At 41.0% G+C, this 20,667-nt stretch overlaps 2 protein-coding genes across 3 annotated transcripts in view; one reads left to right on the forward strand and one right to left on the reverse strand.

Moving 5' to 3' along the window:
- Nucleotides 1–29: 29 nt before the first annotated feature.
- Nucleotides 30–9,837, reverse strand: adck5 (aarF domain containing kinase 5). Of its 2 annotated transcripts, XM_005809372.2 has the most exons (15): nucleotides 9,748–9,837; nucleotides 8,571–8,653; nucleotides 8,335–8,484; nucleotides 7,689–7,764; nucleotides 5,446–5,646; nucleotides 5,235–5,375; nucleotides 5,040–5,153; nucleotides 4,834–4,965; nucleotides 4,668–4,751; nucleotides 4,507–4,588; nucleotides 4,034–4,112; nucleotides 3,865–3,956; nucleotides 3,538–3,790; nucleotides 3,295–3,411; nucleotides 30–872 (listed from the first exon to the last, which is right to left on the reverse strand). In XM_005809372.2, exons 1-15 carry the CDS (start codon nucleotides 9,769–9,771, stop codon nucleotides 770–772), a joined length of 1,731 nt encoding a protein of 576 aa, XP_005809429.1. In that variant the 5' UTR covers nucleotides 9,772–9,837; the 3' UTR covers nucleotides 30–769. The 2 variants fall into 2 exon arrangements, with proteins under 2 accessions (XP_005809429.1, XP_023201052.1); XM_023345284.1 differs by lacking the exons at nucleotides 8,571–8,653; nucleotides 9,748–9,837 and having other exon boundaries at nucleotides 5,446–5,641; nucleotides 8,335–8,419.
- Nucleotides 9,838–10,869: 1,032 nt separating this feature from the next.
- ctdp1 (CTD phosphatase subunit 1) overlaps nucleotides 10,870–20,667 on the forward strand; it is a 78,658-nt gene continuing 68,860 nt past the window's right edge. Inside the window, exons 1-7 of the mRNA XM_014472640.2 lie at nucleotides 10,870–12,460; nucleotides 15,263–15,346; nucleotides 16,424–16,517; nucleotides 16,707–16,835; nucleotides 16,916–17,066; nucleotides 18,549–18,639; nucleotides 20,016–20,182. Coding sequence (XP_014328126.1) covers nucleotides 12,162–12,460; nucleotides 15,263–15,346; nucleotides 16,424–16,517; nucleotides 16,707–16,835; nucleotides 16,916–17,066; nucleotides 18,549–18,639; nucleotides 20,016–20,182 — 1,015 coding nt within the window. The 5' untranslated portion in view covers nucleotides 10,870–12,161. The remainder of the gene's footprint in view (nucleotides 12,461–15,262; nucleotides 15,347–16,423; nucleotides 16,518–16,706; nucleotides 16,836–16,915; nucleotides 17,067–18,548; nucleotides 18,640–20,015; nucleotides 20,183–20,667) is intronic.

Raw genomic sequence — 20,667 nt, forward strand, 5'->3', positions numbered from 1 at the left:
TCATTTTTGATCAAAGACAACACAATGGAGAGGTAGAACATTTTATTGTCATGTTAAAAAAGCAACCATTCTATTTAGTGGATTGTTACTTTAACCTTCATTCAGAGATCTGTTGGCTCTCTAATCGGTAGAGTTTCACACTTCTTCAGCTCACAGACAAATCGGTTTAAAATGCAAAGATTGAGTTTGACTAGATGACCAGAGGCGAACCGGTAAGTCAGCCCAGATTTCCTTCATTTTGGGGGATTGGTGATCAGCTGAAAATGAAAATCATCCAGGTTGCGTCTGGATGATTAGTTGTGTGATTATTATTAACAATAATCACACAACTATTATCAACTTAGCCACAAAAGAAAAAAAATTATCAGCTAAAATCAGATTTTAAAGATCACCCCAAAAAGTAAAAGACTTTTTCAGACTGCAACTTACAGCTTTTAAAAAAAATGTCACTGTACTGCTCCTCTAAACACAAATGAACAAAAACTAAAATTACCCTTAAATGCACTGAGATCATTTTCATTGGCTGTCGTATTCAGTCGTCCTGGAGCTGGGCTCAGTGCTTCACTCTTTACACAGAGCTTCTTCAGATGAGAATCTGAAGAGCCCATCCTGACGCTGAATGTGATTTGGCTAAAAATTGAAAATCAGCAGCATGTCCAGCAGTGATTTAAAACCTGATTGCTAAGGAGACCCTGAAAGGGAGGGTCCCCCCAGTGAGCTGTATTCGCTCGTATTTGGAATGGCTCCTCCTGCTGTTGGATGTCAGCAACTACGTCAGGTAACTGTAGACTTCGGCGTCCAGAGTAATGAGCCCCAAGATCTCCAGCAGCCTCAGGCAGGTGCGGGTCAGTCTCATAATGGCCATCTCAGACCTGAAGGAAGACAAAGGGCTAACGCTTAAGTCTGGACAGGCAAATAAAATTTAATAGTTTTTATGACCCTTTTAATGCCACCATGAATTAAATTTAGGACAAAACACACTATAAAAGTAAGAGATGATTGGTTCACCTTGCGGCATTATAATGAGCATAGCAAAAACTGTAATTTCGGTTGTTTATTTGCGGTTCTTGGCAGCAGCTTTTTTTTTTTCTTTCTCTCATGTTGCTTGTGGCTCTCTACAGTCTTAATCCCTGAAGTGCCTGTCTTAAAAGCTTTTCTTTTTTTTTCGCACGGACTGCGAGTAGTCTCGTAAACGAACGTCATCCAGACAAGTGACATTAATTTGGCCCTTGCCCATGATGGTCAAATCAACCGCCTGGAGTCAGAACGTGATGAAGATGTCTGTGCACGACTCAAACATTTGCCTGACAGAAAAGAAAAAAAATTGACATACCATATATGTAGTTTTTTTATACATGATATGTGAGATTAAATGGTCCTAAAGCCACAAAATATAAGATCTGTGAGATTAACATATTAAAGGCCAACTATACACTTCTATAATATACTTACAACTTTATAAGGATGTGCAAACACACTGTTGGATGGAGTGCACATGTGAACAGCAACTTTCAACTGTTGCTGAAGATTCACCATGGTTAGATGAATTTAGGTCTGGGCTTTGACTAGGCAATTCTGAATGCTATGACCTAAACCAGAGGTCATAGAGGTGTCCCCACTGTAAATGTTGGGAACAACACAAACAGTTTTAATTATCGGGCTTGCTTTCTCTTTGTTTTGAAATGTCTCAACCACAGGTGGGTGTTGGACCGTAGACAGACAAAGTGTTGTTATTCATTGGTTTTTAAATTATTATTGGTGCCTGCCATAGCAATGCATAGGGAGAGCAGTGACTGACCTGCTCTCCCTATGCATTGCTATGGCAGGCACCTATTGTTCTACACCTCAAAATAACTGCTGCTTCCTACTACCGTTAATGCGGCTCGTACCGCTGCGTGCGTCCTCACAATATAACAATATATATATTAAAACGTGCGGCTCAATTCCGTGAGGGGAGCTATTACTTTTGTTGGCATTTTGAGTAAATGTGGCGACATAACTATCAAAGAACGAGCCAAATTTGGGGCGTGCTGTGGTGGCGCAGGGGGTTAGCACGCCCCACGTTTGGAGGCCTTAGTCCTTGACGCGGACGTCGCGGGTTCGACTCCCGGTCCCGACGACCTTTGCCGCATGTCTTCCCCCTCTCCTCACCCTCCTTTCTGTCTGCCTACTGTCGAAAAAATACGAGCCACTAGCGCCGCAAAAACTCTTCGGAGAAAAAAAAAACTGTGTGTGACTTAGCATTAGCTCATTGTCACTGTTTGTTTGTGTAGCTGCTAAATTACTATGTAAACTCATTTGATGAACAATAAGGTGCCTTAAATATTTATTGAGCACTTGTTTAGATTAGGTTTTTTACATTTCATGTCAACTAATTGATATGGTGCATATTTATTGGATTATTCATAGATGTAATTTATATTGAATTTTATATTTATTGAAAATGCGTATTGACTGAAAATGATTTGGAATTATTTATAGTGCAAAGAGCGCCATTTAATGAATTTGTGTGCACACTAGAGTGTTCTACAGAGGAGGCAGGAGTTGGCAGTTAAAAAACTACAATGATGGAGGAACTCTGACTGACTACAGGAGGCTGAATGTTTTGGGCATTATAGAACTGATTTAACCCAACCACTGTTATACATGGGATTAGTGTTGCCATTTAAAATGAAGCTTACTGAAAATTTAAAAATGAAAGCCTCAATATTCCTCTCAGGTTAGTGCACTGCCAAAGGCAGTGCAATAATATTAGCCTGTATTATCTTCACCTCTCAGGTTAGTGCGCTGCCTTGCACAGAAAGGCAATGCATTAGCATTAGCACAAATATTAGCATTTCACTTCCTCCAACTATGATCCTTTTTCCTAACAAAAGCATTTTACCTATTTCTTATACATTAGCTATGCTTACTATACTCAATGGAGGAAGTGAATGTAAGATAACATGCTAGTGATTCCCACATGCTACTCACAGCATTCATGCCAACATTAGCATTTTGACTAATTTTAGCTTATGCATTAATTTTAACATACTGAATGTTGCAGGTCCGTGTTAGTCAACATTCTTGTGATTCTCCACGTTACTTTGTAATTTTTTTAGCTTAGCTTAGCATTGATGCTAATTTTTAGCATCGGAACTCTGTGTCCAAACCGACCCGCACACTTTGGCAGCCCCCAGTTAAATTTCTTCAGGAATTTTCTAGTTATTAATTATTATTAAAATCACCCAACAAGGGATTTTAAAGGATGAGTGACCCAAGTCTTGTTCTTGATGAGACTAAAAAGATGCTCACCTTAAAGCCACTTGAAACTTGAGGCTCTCCCATGTTGTCCTGCACCAGCTGATGATCCGTAACCTGGGCAGGACTCCTGTCTTCTCCGCCTGAATCTTCCCCCAGCCTCGCACCGCGCTTGGAAGTAAAGAAAAAAAAAGCCCCAAAGGGAATCTTTGAAAGGTAAGCTTAAAATGAAGCCATGTGTTTTTAGCTAGCACATCATCCCAAGAAGAAGAACTTGTACAACCCCCTAACTCTTACCTTTTGGCCATGACAAAGTAGCGGTCCACCGGGGCCCCCAGAGTGATGTTGATGCTCCGGACCGTGTTGATGTTCCGGAACACCAACAACATGGGCCGGGGCATGGACTTCAGCACCTGCATGATGCTCTCGAAGCGGTTGACGGCCATTTGTCGCATGTAGGCCGTCTCCTCCCGGCTCAGGATGTTGGATAGGGCTAGCGTCCGCATGTTGATGGGGCGCTGCAGCAGCATCTCGCAGAACAGGAAGTACTCTACAAACACTCTCAAGTTATTTTCTAGCTTCAGTTTAAGCGCCATAAAAACTGAAAACCTTATCTTTAGTTACCTTTGACCCCCAGAGCATCGGAGTGCGTCTTCATCCCCTCCTTGTCTCTCAGGACAATAGCCCGCCACAGTTTACACAGAGCCTCTCTGTCTCTGAGGTCAGAGGTCACAGTTGGAGCCACATGCGCTTTATCGAAAGCATCAGTGAAACAGAAGTATTCAGGCCTTACTTTTCGCTGAGGAACTCGTACAAGCCGTGGTCCAACAGCACCAGCTCAGCCTTCTTATCTGGACCTTGCCTCACCAGAACTGCCAGAGGGAAAACAAACGCTCAGACAGCTACCTCAGTTAGGTTTTCTTGACATCAAAGATTTTTTTTTTTTTTTCAAAGCTAGGTTTTGAATTTATGGATATAAGTTTTATGAATTTGAGCCTGTAAAACACCCTGATAACCTGACTCTAAGAGTAATGATGACTCAACTTGTTCCAGCGTTCCTACCTACACAATAACTCCAATCCAAATGTTTCCAGACTGCTGGAAACCTTTTTCCAAAACATATCTGAAATGAAATCACTCCAAGAAGGAGTTTGTTCCGGATATTTATGTCTGGACACGTCTTGTCTGTACCACAATCCCAGTTGTGGGTTTCATTATGTCAGAAGTGATGAACGGTTCAATCAGCAACAATCGGGATGTACCAACCATTTCCAGGATGAGGGTCAGCGTGGATAAAGCCGGTGTAGAATATCTGCTCTGCAAATATTCGGATCAGCTTGTCAGCAGTCTGGAACACAAACATGTCAATATCTCAGTTACGATTGACATCAAAAACTCCTACAATCAGTATCGAGAGATCAGCTCACATCTTTCAGACTTATTCCTTGCTGCTTGATTTCTTTCACATTGTTGATTTTGCATCCGCTGCAAAACTCAGCAGTCAACACCCTCTATTCCAGAAAAAAAATTTATTAAATGAAACCGGTGATGAAGGTGGGTTTTATTTTCTTTGCGTTTGACTAAAAAGCTTACTTTACTGGTTTGCTCCCAGAAGACTTTGGGAACAACTACAAAGTGAAAATGCTTCAGCTCTTCGGCACACCTCTCTGAGTTTCTAGCTTCGTTCTCAAAGTCCAGCTCCTGAGCCAGAGTTGCCTTCAAGTCCTGCAGAAACCAAAGTGAGAACTGGTCAGCAGACATAAGCAGCAGATCTCAGAGAAATTCAACCATCTCCAGACCTTAAGGACCCATCGGAATCCAAAGCTGGGGTGCATGAATTTGATTATATCCAGCAGGATCTCCAAAGTTCTGATATCCCCGTCGAACCTGTCCCTGAGGTCAATGTACTGCACCTACGGGAGGGTAACGGGTAGTGCAAGATGTCGGGTCAGAAAGCTTACAGACAGATGACCCACAGTGTTCGTGCAGCTCACCTTCACCGCCACAGGAGTCCCGTTGTAGAGCTCCGCCTTGTGAACCTGAGCCAAGCTGGCCGCTGCGATGGGCTCGTAGTTGAAGGTCTTGAAAAGCTGCTTGGGGGTTTTGTTGAAGTCCTCCAGGAAGAGAGCGTCCACCTGTTCCAGACGTACACATTAAACCCCTCTCCTGCAGAACTGGGTGTCCTGTTTGTGCTCCAGAACTCACCTCCTTGTACCTGCGGTTTAAGGCTTGGTCCTCCAAGACCTGCAGCGTGCGGATGTATTCGGGGGGCAGCAGGTGGTTGAAGGCACAAAGTCCTTGCCCCAGTTTGATGTACAGCCCTCCGTTCCTTACGGCACCTTCCACCATGTAGTCTGCTGCCCTCTGGTGGCAGGCTGACATCTCGGACAAGTAGGATGGGCTGCTCTGGCAGGGGGGCAGGACGGAAGTCGCACATGATTGTTTGTGCCTCTTCATCTCTTCAACTGTCATTGACACTTGGCCTCTGAATAAAGACTCTTGAACCATTTCACATTATCATATTACAATGCATTAGGATCTGCGACACACCAAAACAAGGTAGAATTTACTCCAACTCCAACGTTTCTCTGCCTGGCTTTCTAACAATACGGACAGACAGAGATTGGTGGCAGAAGTAAATGAGGTGGATTAGCCCTACTTGCCAATGACAAGTAGGGCTAACTACTTACTGTACTACGTATTGGACATGTGACATGTGGAATATTATCTGTGCTGACAAGATGTTAAACTGAGACCTCTTCAGATTCATTGCCATCAACATCATTGCCATCAACATCCACAATAAAAATCTAAAATTAAATGCAACCAGTTGTCTTCAGGAGTCAATGAGAAAATAGAGTTCTCCTGTTTTGATGGAAGACTAACTAATAGACCGTCCTGATGGTGAAACATAGCGGTGGTGGATCGTGCTGTGGGTACGGCCCTTTCTATCAAACTTTATGTGAAATTGATGGAGCTTAATACATGGTAACACATAGCCTGGTAAAAACCAGCCCCATGTTTACCTTCATACAGAGGGTCTGGACCCTTGTCCATTGAGAACAGCCTGCTTACTGGAGGCGTGGACTCTATTGAAGTTTTCAACTTTACTCAGTAACTAACATGTGTCCTTGACGTATATGCAATGCACCAGTTTGACGCTATGAAGTTTACCGGACATTTCCTATGCTGTAAACAACCATCCTCCACTGCGAAGAGAGAAGTGCCGAGCCGAACAAGATGACTTATTATATTATACTGATTATAATGTATTAGTTCAATACTTGGAAGAGTTGCCAACATGGACTGAACGGCTTCGTTCCCTTCCTCCGCTGCCATTGCTAAAACTACACGCAGACTACAATTCTAAAACACTGCCGAAAATAAATGTCATCGTTCACAACTTACTTTTCCTACCATTTGCTGATAGGCCCGTTTGAAATTCTACTGGAGAAATCTCACTCAAAGGGAGAAAGCCCCGACTGAGAGAGAGGGAGAGGAGAATCGAGTGGAATTGCATAGGAAAGCTATGGCCAGGCTAGCTGGAACTGGAGTCATAACTGCAATTACTGCTGGTCAGGAGCAGGATTGCTGTGTCAAGGTTTGATACAATGAAACCTGTGTCAAACAGGCAGCTTTGATATGTTTCAATGGTTCAGTACCTGATTCAATGGCTTATGTAGAAGTGAATCACTGGTTAGACTTGTGGAGAGGAAACTTGTTTAAGGTATTCCCCTAATGTCTTATGCCTTATTTTTCTATCCTTCTAAAACGATAGAAAAAAAGTCTATAAAATTCTTAATTACACAATAAATATAAGATGCTAACTATCTATACATGTTCAATATAATTATCACGTTACAACGTGATAGTGCTCGAAAATGTATTTCCCTCCGTGACAGCAATATGCTTCACGTAGATACCAGACAGAATCGTCACATGGTAGTGAAGCCGAAGCTGAAGATGCCTGCTCAACAGAGAGGGGCAGGTTGTAGAGTGAAGCTGCGCGTCACATTTCTGGCCACTAGATGTCACCAAATACAAACACTTGAGCACGTTTGAAAAGCCTTATCTGGCCATCACTACCTCAAAGGACCAGCGTGAAAGCCTCAAGTTACGTACTGTTGCCAATGATGCCGTTTCATTTAAATTGCTATACTGATAGTAAAAACAACATGAAGCTGATGCAATATGTATAAAAACTGTTTTTTTTTACTTTTCAAACGCTTACAGCATAAGTTGCAGGGAAGACGTGTTGGTGGTAGGAGTTTGTGTGCATGAGTTGGTGAATGACTGAATGTAGTGAGAATCTCTTAAGGGTTCTATGGACGTGATAAAATAAATACGCTTTACTATCATCAGATACTATATCGCATGATTTCGAAGGAGGATCTCAAGATCCCACAGTCCAAAGATTTGAATAACAATAATCTCCACACGGGTCTTACCTCATCCATCCCACGCAGAGCCACATTGGTGGTCCACCAGTAATCCATAGAGATGAAGAGCCCTACAGAGAGAGACCTGGAGGCACACGCATCAGACGGCGCTTGTAATTTGAACGTAGAAATATTAAAATAAAACAAAAAAGAGATAGAGATAACTGCGTCTGGATTGCCTCGCTGGGTCACAAGTGTAATTTTATTTTCCTAACCGTCTACTATCACACCATAAGTCTGCTGCTGGTTCTAATACCTGTTTGGGCCCGCTGAATATTATGTTAAGCAGAATGTGGTCAAAGATGCTTTTCCCCCCCTTGTATCAAAGCTAAAAACCCACCCGGTTAGAATTGCCTTTGGTTAGTAGATGATATACAATATGATATACATCATATTTGATGTATATCCACTTGATGATTTTGATGATGCCATTTTACAAAATGCAACGTTTATTGCTTGTTTCATAATTAGGTTTTTGTGTTGTAAAGCACTTTGAACTGCCTCATTGCTGAAACGTGATATACAAATAAACTAAAGTTCAGAAACGTGGAGATTGTTCCGCGCTAAATCAGACCTGGAAAATAGTAACAAAACATATTCTGTACTTTTTAAGACCGAGCAGGAAACCCTGCATGCACGCACGCAAGCAACAAACCTGCAGAAACGACCAAATCCCTCGACCACAATCCTCATCCTCCTTCTCTGCCTCGGCTCTGCAGCGGCGTACTTCACGCCTACTGCCAGGGGAAAACCCACAGAGAGACCGAGAAGGGTCTTCCAAAGCAGCCCCCTTCGCTTCCCCGGCCTGGAAACGGAGCATACTTAATCAAGGAGAAGGATATCCGTCATGGACGACCGTCCAGATTGCATAAGTAGGACTTGAAGCAGTACCTGACGACGCTGAGGGATCTGGTTGTTCGGGCATTATGTGGACGTCTTCGCAGGAGAGCCAGATGATGATTGCATAATCTAAGCTACAGTAAAAACAAAGAATTTTCATTGTATAACTAGGGTTGGTTGATAAATTGTTGTGATCAATTGATTGAATTTTTGGTTTTGAAGATTTAATTTTTGGAAAATGTGGATTCCCCTCCCCTCACACACACACATTTGGATGCATCTGGTCTTTATTCCGCTAACATTATAACCTCGTTCTCGGAATTAAAGAACACTCTCTACCCTGTCTGTTGTGCAACTCACAGAAGAGATGACTGGAATAAAAGCCACTTTTAGAAAAAAATATTTACTGTCACTTTTTTGAAATTATTTTTTAGAAAAGAGAAAGAAAAAAAATTGGAGGTCAGATCTGTCTGAGATTTTATTTTTAAGCCATATTACCAACCCTACATACAACTAAAAAGGGGGCGGGGTCTTTATAACATACATATTATCTGGTTATTAACCAGGTGTGTGTGTGTGTGTGTGTGTGTGTGTGTGTGTGTGTGTGTGTGTGTGTGTGTGTGTGTGTGTGTGTGTGTGTGTGTGTGTGTGTGTGTGTGTGATTGATTGATGGCTGGCAACTGAAAGTGAACTGTGGACCCTGAGAAGGATCCAGCCTCCCACACCGGCCGCGTGTGTTTGCATGCTGGGAAGGATGCAAGGGGGGAGACTCCTACCAAGGCCAGAACTGTTGTTTTTGTTCGCTGTCTGCTTGTGAGGGACAAAATGTCTCTACCGCTGACAAATTGATACCCAGATAACGGGGATGTCAATGACCTGAGCACGGACATTAATGCAACTGGGTTCCTTCTCCAACTTTAGACAGCAAGGAGGGCGATTCCGGAGGAGGATCGCGACCAACACCCAGAGGACAAGTCAGGAGTTAACTATGAAACCCTTTTGCTGCTTCGGCCATCTGCCAAACTGACGGGGAAGACTAGAAAACCACTCGAATTTTTGCATATGAAAAAGCTTTGTCGCATTAATATTCTCCAGTGATTTGAATGAAAAAGCTGTCATAAGAGAAAAACATGACGGTGAGTAATGATTAGCTGTTAGTCAACTAGCTGAGATCAAGAAATAACCCTATCGGACTGTGCGAATGTGCTAAAAAATATGCTTTAATTACCACTCTCGATGTCTCCCCTGTCATGGTTCCCCACAGTGATTACAGTAGAGACGAGTAGCGGCCACAGGTTTGCCCTCCAGCCAGCCCGCAGCACCTCATTTGGCTACTAGCATACTGGTCACTCAAAGAGTAGCCTCTGCGTGAGTCCAAGATGAAGCTCGTTTGTCTACTTCCGTCTCCGTTTACTACAGAAAACTGCTCGAGGGACGTCAGGCAGCGTCAAGCTTCTCTCCTGTGAGCCTCTAGGTTCCAGGTGTCGCTGACGTATTTCCGCCATCCGAAGACGCTCGCGCTAGATAACCCCGTCCAAGCGCTCTAGGATTCCAAGTAGGCAGTTCCGTTAACGCACGTAACGACTGTGAAGAAACCGACTTAAAGACAAGTTGCCTTTGTTGAAAACTTAATTGAAATATTAAACTGAATATAAACTGAATAACTGAATATTAACTGAATAATATTAATTGAAATATAAATTGTAAAAACAGTAGCTCTTATTAAAAAAACGTAGCTTTATCTCATAAGCGGATCCCTTTGCTATATTTTATATTTCCTTTTCGCTGTTGTAACTGATCCTTTATTATATGTATTTGAGTGTACTTTTGCACATTTGTAAATAAATAATAATCGAAATAAAGTACGTTTTTTGAAGGAAAAAAAATGTTCCGTCAAAACTTGAAAGTCAAGCTGTTAAATCCAACTGTATGGAAAGCCATGTTAACATTTAATAACAGGACATGTGTTCCAGATCTCTTATAAATCGATTCTTCTGAGTAAAAATTTACATTTGAGAAATCTTTAATAGCATTCTTGCAATCTAAAATGAACGTTCCAGTTATCTTAAATGGAGAGGTGGATATCGTAGGATAATGTTATATTCACTGCTTTAACTTATTTTTACTCATGTAAAAAGAAGGCTTCCAAGACATTACTCAAGTAGGAGTAAAATAATGTTTCGTAAAAAGGTTACTTAGGTACTCAGTAGCTGATCAGAACATTTGATTGATCATTTTAAAATGATGCCATCAGACAGACTAAAATGTAAGATTTTGTACAAATTCTGGTGTTTTAATGATTTAAATGAATTTAAAAAAAACAGCAACATACAAATAAATTATAAAATAGCAAATTTAGGAAAATTGAACTGTTTTCCAAATCATTTTTTTCGATATAAACCTTATGAAACCAATACTAACAGTAGGTGATTCATTTGATAGAACAGTGACAATGTATGGCGTTCACCTTTTATCTCTGTATGGCTCAGAAAACATCATGAGAACAACAGTAACTCCACCTATCCACCAATACATTCTTTCTATTTGGGATGACCAATGTACATTCAATTCAACTGAATTCAATTCACTAATATTTAATAATATTTAATATTAATATTATGTTATCTATTTTATTCTGTTTCTGTACACCTGGAAACAAATTGTGAATTTTTTCCTCCTAAAGTGCCTTCAGGTAACATTTGTTTTGACTATGTAAATAAACTAATTTCCATTGTGTTTTTAGTAATGAACGCCACAGTAAGTAATTACAGTCCAAAGTTTGATGTTGTCTTGAAACCAGAACACGCTCAGCTAGGATGTGACGCGATTCAGACAGGGAACTATCTTGAAAGTCAACTCTTTGGTGGGAGATTTCACAATAAAGCGTCATTAAACGGAGGTGTGTGAGGGCATGTGCCCTTGTCCCGACACTGCGATTACTTAAGGTTTATGCCTCCCTTTCCTTTTCTTCGCAAAATCACATTTACTGAAGGTTATCATTCCCTTCAATAATAATAATTACAGTATATCAGTAATCCGCTCGAACCTCATCATGACAGGTAATTTGCACATTATTTGTATTGAACTAAGCCTAAGACAGCAAAGCAAATCTTTTGAGCAACATACCCCATGGTGGTGTAAATGAGAGAATTTAAAGATCGCAAAGATATTTATGTAGCTTCCAAATGAAAAAACAAAACAAACAAACATTAAAAACCCGGTAAAACTGTTTGTATACATTTATTAATTTATGATTCCTTTGTCAATAACAGTATTTAGAGTTACATACTGATCAGAGGAGTGGTTTATGAAAGACAGTTTAAACGAAACCAATAATACATGCATTCATATGTGCTTTTATTTTGAAGTTAGTGTCTTGTTTATGCCGCCTATCTACCGGAAGTTCTGCGACCCGTGTCGCTGCAGCGTTGCGCTTTCCTGTTTACGAGCGGGAAGAGCGAACGGAGCTTCACCGTGTACACTTTTAGGGGTTTATAATCGCCTGCACATTTGTTTTTAGCTGTCTTCGAGAGCGGCAGTCTGCATGTTTTAATGAGCCACTTGGCACTTTGGGGAGTTTAGATACGTTGTAGGCGGAGCGCTGGTGAAAACAAGCGGTGTTTTTGGAGCGGAGTGGGACAGATGGAGGATCCTCCAGCAGATCCTAGCGGCGGCGGCGGCGGTGGTGCAGCGGAGGGCCCCACGGTGCAGGTGGCTGACATGCGCTGGCCAAGCGGAGCTCTTCCGCTCCGGCTCCTGGAGTGGAAGGTCAAGCCAGGGTCTCTCGTGAACGTGGACTCGGTTCTTGCCTTATGTGCTCTCATAGCTCAGGATAAGGAGACGGAGGGTGCTGCTAGGCTGCCAGAGAAGAAGGTGAAATCGGACCGTGCTGGAGTGGTGAAGGAGCTCTGCTGTCAGCCAGGACAAATAATTCCTCCCGGGTGAGTTACTGACTCTACCTGCTAATTTTAGCTCATGTTAGTTGACCTGCACGGAAAGGCTACGGGCAGTATGTCAGCTGCATCTCCCGACAACACCCTGTTAAACACGGTTGTTAGCTTAGAAGCTAACAATGCTAACTTGATTTTAGCCCATCTTTCACTGTCAAGGTGGCACAAATGAAGAGCCTTTTAACTAAAACCTTCATAGTAAAAGCAGTATATTTGAGTGAAATGTCACACAGCCATAGTAGACATTTTAACTATTATATTAGAGATGATGCAGTTTAAATAGAATATACACAAGTAAGCAAACGACTGCGTTTACACTGTCGTTTGCTTACATTGCTTATATTTATTATTTATTAGTAAATTAATTCTACTAGAATATAAGTGTTCGCTTTTATTTTGAAAAGCAAACCAGATGTAGCGCTGTCTCGCTTTGTTGTGGCTTGACCTGACAACCGGGGAGCGTGTAGGAGCTGAGGAGGTTGACAGGTGGAAGGCAAGCTTAAGTCTAACTGGGCTCAGACCGGACGTTTCCCGCCGTTTTTTTATGTTACAAAATTATTCAGAATTTAACACCGTCTGCCTAAAATACCTCTGGAAAATTATTACGGGAAGAGGTTTTATTGAGGTTTGGAAAAAAAAATAAATGTTTTGAAATAAATAGCAGTAGTAATGCTTGTCACTCCTTTACATGAGGAGGATCAAGAAGTACATCCCTCAAAGTTTTACTTTAGTGAAAGTATACACATTCATGTTAAAATTTAAGGTTGTGTCAAGAAAATAAGGTAATTCATAATAAATAATTTACAAACTGTTGACTACATGTGTCAGTATCTCACATTTTGAGTTGTAAATACTTCTCCCCACTCTACCTTGCAAAATTTCTTCAATTCTCCAAGCCATTTGAAAACGTTAATGATACTTTAGTGATATTATTCAATTAAATAAAACAAAATGCTGTTAAGTATTCCAAAGGTGGGCGTGCCGTGGTGGCGTAGGGGATAGCGCGACCCATGTTTGGAGGCCTTGAGTCCTCGACTTGGCCGTCGCGGGTTCGACTCCCGGACCTGGCGACATTTGCTGCATGTCTTCCTGCATGTCAGCCTACTTTCAAAAAATAAGGGACACTAGAGCCCACAAAAAGACCCCTTGGCGGGGTACGAAAATAAATAAATAAATAAAGTATTCCTAAGGTAAATTACATGTTGTGATAACTCAGATCATTTGTCATCAAAGAGTGACGATGTTTAGTGAGGATGATGATTACCTGGAAGGATGCGCAGTAGCAGTCAGTCTTCCAACTAATTTGAGGAAGCCTCTGACTGAAGACTGTTGCTGTATGATAGTCTCATGAATCAACTTATCCATTATAAGTGAAGTTGGAGCATTGGAATCCCTCTCCATGTCCAGCTTTCTTAAACCGTTTTGGATAAAGGTTTTGGAACCTTTGGACCAAAGGTTTCTAGTATTTGGGACGCCTGATAGCTCAGTTTGAGTTGAAGGACAGTAACTCCACTGTATCGCACTTCGTAAAACTGCAACGGAAACACTTCACACGAGTGATAATCCACCGGATTTTACTACTGGTGGAAAAGACGAAGATGACGACAGGAAGTGGTAAGAGGATGATGACGCGGCATGTCTTTTAATGACTTGCCACATGAACAGATTTGGTCACCTGTGATTTTAATTGCATTTCCTATTTAATGGAAACACAAATATTGCAAAATTGCATTTTGTTGGGACATTAGAGGAATATTGACCAAGTCTTGTGCACATTTGTAATGGAAACAAAGCTTGTAAGGCCTTATGTAATATTCAAACCTTCTGAGAAGCTAAATTGTAATAAAATTTAGCAATATATTTAATTAAAATATGTGAGTTCCATGTTTTCTTGCATAAAAAACTGAAATAAATACACTTTTTGAAGATATTGTAACTTAATCTGTATTTTAGAAGTCCACAATATGCAAAAATAGCCTATTGCTTAAAAACTAAAATAATTTATGAATTTGATGCATTTTGAAAAATTAGCTGTATATTATGTACATAATACTATAGAATTCACGTTTCTTTAAAACAAACAGGAGCCGTACGAAAGCACACAGCAGATTTGACACATCTTTGTTAGTCATTAACAAAGATGAAGTGAAAATGCAAAAGTCCGGTGTGGACAAAGTAAGTACACCCACGGTGGAGAGCCACCTTCAGCAGCAGGGTTTTTCTTTATCAGTCTCTTCCATTGTTGTGCAGGAATTTGGCCTCATTCGTCTTTACGAGGTTGTTTGGGTTCATCGAGGTTCGCAGACCTTTGCTGATGCAAAGCTCTGTTGAACTACCAGCACAGAGTTTGAGTCAGATTGAGGTCTGGACTTTGCACCTTTTCCATTATTTTGTGTTGCAGTCAGTTTGTTGTGGATGATGAGATTCCTTTTTCTTTATTTTACACTATGCAACAAATCTCAGTTTGGGGCTCCTATTAGTCCGTTTTTCACACAAACTTAAGTGAAACACAAAGACTTCTGTTTTTGAAACAAAGTTGATAACGTCAAATTCCCCCCCCAAAAAAATTTAAGTACACCCTTTCCAAATATTTTGAGCCATCTGAGTCTTAACAGTTTAGGATTGGTCTGATGAAATAAATATTAAAATGTTTAATTGGCAAATAAAGCCAGTGATCGTCAGCATTCAGACGAAAGGAAATACCCAGAGCTTTCCAGTGTTTATGCAACAAAAATGTAACTGTTTTAATCTAGATTTAACAAATTTCACACATTTGTTTTTTCCTGTGTCTAGGGGCGTCATCGTCAGAATCGAAGAATGCAGCCATCCAATAGTGATGAAGGGTCTGTGCGCCGAATGCGGCCAGGATCTGACTCAGTAAGGTTCTTATCTTCGTCTAAGGAGAAACTGGTTGCTGATTCTACAGCAGCGTAGCATTTCAGATGGCACTCGGCTAGCTCCTTAGGCTCCGGAGTGGATTGTATCACATAATGCCACGAAGTGACATCAGACATCACAGTAGAGTTAGTTGTCCTGAAATAACCTGTATTGCAGCATATTACTGTAAAATTTAAAAACTTATACTCATCATCAAGTCGTAATTATTTTTATGTGCTTAGTGGTTTAGCATTAGCTTCCGCTGATTATTACATGTGTAGCAGTTCAGCGTTAGCTTCTGCTATTTTTATTTTTTTTGTGGTTTAACACTAGCTTTCAATCATTTCTTTTATGTGTAGCTTAAAACATCTGCTAATTTCTTTGCCTTTACTGTTAGCAGGGCTAAGATTCTTTAGCAAATTAGTAGTTAGTGGAAATAACTTTTTGGCTAGCTGTGTCCACCACTGGCAATAACTACTGGCTATGTTAGTGCGAACAAATGTTCTTCATTATAGCTGTGGTGGCTATTTTGAAAAATGTCCACCAGAAAAAGGAAGCACAAGATCAAGAAAATATATGTGGGTTTTATGGCTCAAAAAATATGTCGGCCTTGATTTGACACCAAACACGTTCACAGTTGGCGATTTTAGCGCAAAACCATGACAACCATGGTGGCCATCATGAAAAATCAATAACTTGTCAGCAAATATGATTTTTATGGTATCTATTATGTATAATTGGACACCAAAAGTATTAATCTGGGAAAAATATTTTCAATATTAGTTCAAAAATAGTCTTTCCCTGGCGACCGTGTTGGATGTTTTAGCTGCTCACATTTGCTCATGAGTCATCCACTCTGCTGCATGACTATCAACTTTGAGGTTTTAGATGTTTTATGTTCTTGCAGGACAAAACAATAAAGTAACAAGTAGCTACAAACAGCCACAAGTGAACCGCTGCACGAGATGAGTTCTTGGAATAGCAACTGTTGATGATGTATCCATCCAGTCACAGTTTGTTCAAGGACATTAGAAATGCACAAATGCAGAACTCCCACTCCTATTATTTCCCTTTCAGGCTGCAGGGAACTAATGGGAACCAGCAAAGTCCCATCTCCACAGCAACAGTCTCCATGGTGCACAGTGTCCCTGAACTGATGGTCAGCTCGGAGGTGAGTCATATGACGACGATACCTTGAATGAACAACCGCTCTACTGTAAAGTTTCATTGTGTTTCTGTTTGTCACAAGCGGACTGTTTGAGGTCCTAGTTGCACCAGATGAAGAAGTTCACTGAATAAACCAGAAGAAAAACGTGAAGGAAACTGCTATGAGAGTTTGTCGTTTCTCTCCCCATAACAGCAAGCTAAACAGTTGGCCCGAGAAGACCAGCAGAGACTGCACCGTAACAAAAAGCTGGTCCTCATGGTGGACCTGGACCAGACGCTGATCCACACCACTGAGCAGCACTGCCAGCGCATGTCCAACAAGGTACCGCTCCCACCTACCGCCCCACTGTTTCACTGCTAAATCTCGTGACGACCATTTAAAAAAGAAAATGTTTCCTTCAGGGGATCTTCCACTTCCAGCTCGGTCGGGGGGAGCCCATGCTCCACACGCGGTTACGGCCGCACTGCAAGGAATTCCTGGAGAAAATCGCCAAACTCTACGAGCTGCACGTCTTCACATTCGGGAGCCGTTTATATGCACACACCATCGCTGGTAATGGACTCATTGTCATTTTCTCACAACTAAAACTATAGCATCTGCTGTACCTTGCAATAGTTTCCACACTCCGGGAACTTTTCCATGTTTTATCATGTTGCAGAATTCAGTGTACGGGGTTTCCCGTAGTGTATCATAAGCCTGGCGGGCTGCCAGGCTTAACTTGCCCCTCTGCCAGGCTAAACATCGTTTGCTTATTTACTTCAAATATTGTTTGTATACACCAGTAACAGTGATAGTAAAACTACGTCTTTAATGCAATGAACTGAAAATGGTTTATTAGGACGGTGATCTTGCAGAGGAGGTTCACCTCTACCGGCATTTGTATTGTAAGTCTAGGTCTTTGTTTGGGTAACGAACACGTCAAGTTTAAAAGCCTCACCACTTGCTTGGGTCGTGCACACTTAACACAAACCCATAAAAGCGCAATGATAAAGTCTGAGCCACAGTCACGCTTTTAGAAGTTTGTGTTCAACGCGCGTATGATGTGAGCGCACATGCCATTGTGGACAAAGAACGAGTTTGAGTACCGAGTACTCAATGCACATACTGGCACGCGTTTTGATCTGTGCCTGCACTTACAACTTTATAAAGTTGATATAAATGTACAACACCACCAGCCAATCACAAACTGGTATTTGTGGTCCAGAGTATTTCTTGCAAATTCTCTTTTGCTTGGATAGATAACAGTGAATCACAAGTAAGGCAGAAAAATAGCAAAACAAACCAGCTATACAGTATAGAGGAATCGCAGTCACTGCATTTTTGAGGTGACTTGCACTGGATTTTATTTAGGGGTCTCAGAATAAAGGGGGTTTAATACAAGTGCACACTGTATAATTTTTTTTAGACGTTCACGTAAAAAAAATATTGAAGGAAAAAAAACTAATTTTCGAGATGCAATGAGGTCAGTTTGCACGTCCTGATAGTGTCCACCAGAGGGCGGTGTCTGCTCACGCTCTAGAGTCCAGCTCAGCTTTGCTTTTTTCTGGGGAGGGCAAAGTTTCTACAACTGATTTCCAGCAGATTTTTATTTATTTATTTTTTTTGGATGTTTTTCTTCTTAGTATAAACATTTCGCTGCTGTATATCAGGTTTTAGATGGAGCTTTTATGCAGCATCCTTTTGGTATTCATGCTGCTGTCTTTCGTTGTGGTATAAATAATAAGAGCCGCCCCGGCCCAGTGCTTGTTTCTACCTCCGCGATGAATGTTTAATGCAGGTTGAATTGGATTCTGCTGCTGACCTCATTGCAGAGAGTTCAGCTTGTTTCAAAGCAGTTATTATCAGCAGCAGTTGTGGAGTTTTTATTTTATTTTTCATAAAGTGCAGCATATTTCGTTTCAGAAACCCAGCAAACGTTAGATTGCATTCAAAATGAAGTTTCTGTTGATACCAATCTACTCTGTGAGAACCTACAAATGGATAATATAATTCAGACCGAACAGAAATCAAACATCTGTTCTTCTTCCTCTCTAGGCTTCTTGGATCCCGAAAAGAAACTTTTCTCTCACAGAATCCTTTCTAGAGACGAATGCATAGATCCGTTTTCCAAGACGGGGAATCTTAGGTGAGAGATGCACTCTGTCTGTTTACGCGTCAGCACACATGATGATGTTTCTGAGCTGTTGTTTAAAAAGCAGATACAGTTTAAATGAGATATTTACATCAACTGTATAGACATCAATTTCCCTTGCTTTTCCCTCTGTTGGGCATGAAATCAGACTAAATTTTCTTGTTTTAGGAGGATTACCAACATTAGGTTTGATTGTTAAATGCTGTTCTTTAAGTTTAGGCGCGTACTTTTCTTCCTCGTTTGGTAGAACTGTCTTAAAATGTATGACACGTGCCAAAGTCTTTAGCTATGCATCAACAAACATCTCACCGTAGTTTGCTGGAATTGTGACTGTTCCTCCTGACAGAACTGAGTCAGGTTTGTTTTCCTCTAACTCCGCCCACAGATTTCCTGTCTGACTGTGATCATGCCTCTGTAAAACATTGACGTTCTTGTCCTTAAGCCACTTTATCACTAATATGACCCTACAGACAAAGGCATTGTCCGTTTGGAAGACTTCCTGGCTGCTGACTTGAGATGTTTCTTTAATATCTACACATCATTTTCTTTCCTCATGATGCGTGAAGTGCACCAGTTTCTCCTGCCGCAAAAATCACCTTTGAATAGTGTTTTCAGCCTAGTGAGCTTTCCTTTTATGTTGGTTGTTGTGGCCAAATGCTTCAATTTAGGTATCATCGGACTACACTCAGAGTGCACCAATAAATCCACCCTGATTTCCTCAATTTTGGGGCAATCGGCCAATACTTTCAGGGCAATTGGCCAATACTTTCATACGAAACCAACCCAATCTACTTCCACATAGACCTGACAATCAACTACTGTGTTCATGTGCGTGGATAACTACGGTTAAGCTTGACAACTTAAAGACTTTGTCACCATATTTAGCAACTTCTCAGACAAGAAAAAATCATTACTGGCCAAAATTGGAATCAGCAGGTCAGACTTTTTAAAGATTGGTGATTGGAGCAAAATCTTGCTCCGACCACACCTGGAAAAAAAACTGCAATCGGTGCACCTTTAGACTACACACGTCCGTAAAAATGTACACCATTGTTTCCTGAGTGAGGTCTTAAAATATATCCACAGGTGTGTCTTTAACTGAAGTGTTATTAGTTTCTAAGAAATATTAAATGTAGGTCGAATGGAGTAAAAGTTATTAAAATAAATCTCATTATTCTGTTGCTTAGCAAACAGAAATGATTGTAAAAATTCTAACTGAGCTGAAACAAGAATGCTTCAGTCCGATTTAGTGTCAAACATGAAAACAAGCGTATATAAATATCTGATTTCAACAGCAGCAGATGTTTACTTTGTATTTCATAAAACATGTATATATATACAGTATATATAATTTTTTTCCCCTTCTACAGGAACCTGTTCCCCTGCGGCGACTCCATGGTCTGCATCATCGACGACCGGGAAGACGTCTGGAAGTTTGCACCGAACCTCATCACTGTGAAGAAGTACATCTACTTCCAGGGCATCGGAGACATCAACGCTCCGCCGGGATCACGGGAAGCTCAGATGGCCAAGAAAGGTACAAGAAGGTTTTTTTCTTTTTCTTTTCTGAAACACTTAAAAACTACACCTTGAAATGATATTGTTAGACCTTGCCTGGTTAGACTTGGTGTATTTATTGCCTTTCTCTGGTTGACTATAAAAAGTAATTGCAGAGATTGTATTGGACAGAAACTCTGCTCCCCGTTCATGCAAGCAGTTGGCCATGGTTTAATTTACTGCTTTCGTGTTCTTAGAGCCGGTACAAACCCCAAACTGCTGTAGCGTGCCCTGTCTCCACCGATTACTACGCCTCCATTTCTTGTCCATTCAGCCCAGTGGATTCAAAAGATACAGTATACTTACTTTGAACAAGGCAACTTTTATTTATGTATTCTTTTTTTTTTCCTAGTCTGCCTTGTTGACATGTTATCTCCTCACATATTTCACGCTCAAACAGAGTCGCTGGCTGCGGAGTGACTCAGCGTTCCCAGAGGAATCGGATTTGCCTTGCAGGAGTGTTCT

The sequence above is a fragment of the Xiphophorus maculatus genome, chromosome 13 (assembly GCF_002775205.1).
Source record: "Xiphophorus maculatus strain JP 163 A chromosome 13, X_maculatus-5.0-male, whole genome shotgun sequence".
Lineage (NCBI taxonomy): Eukaryota > Metazoa > Chordata > Actinopteri > Cyprinodontiformes > Poeciliidae > Xiphophorus > Xiphophorus maculatus.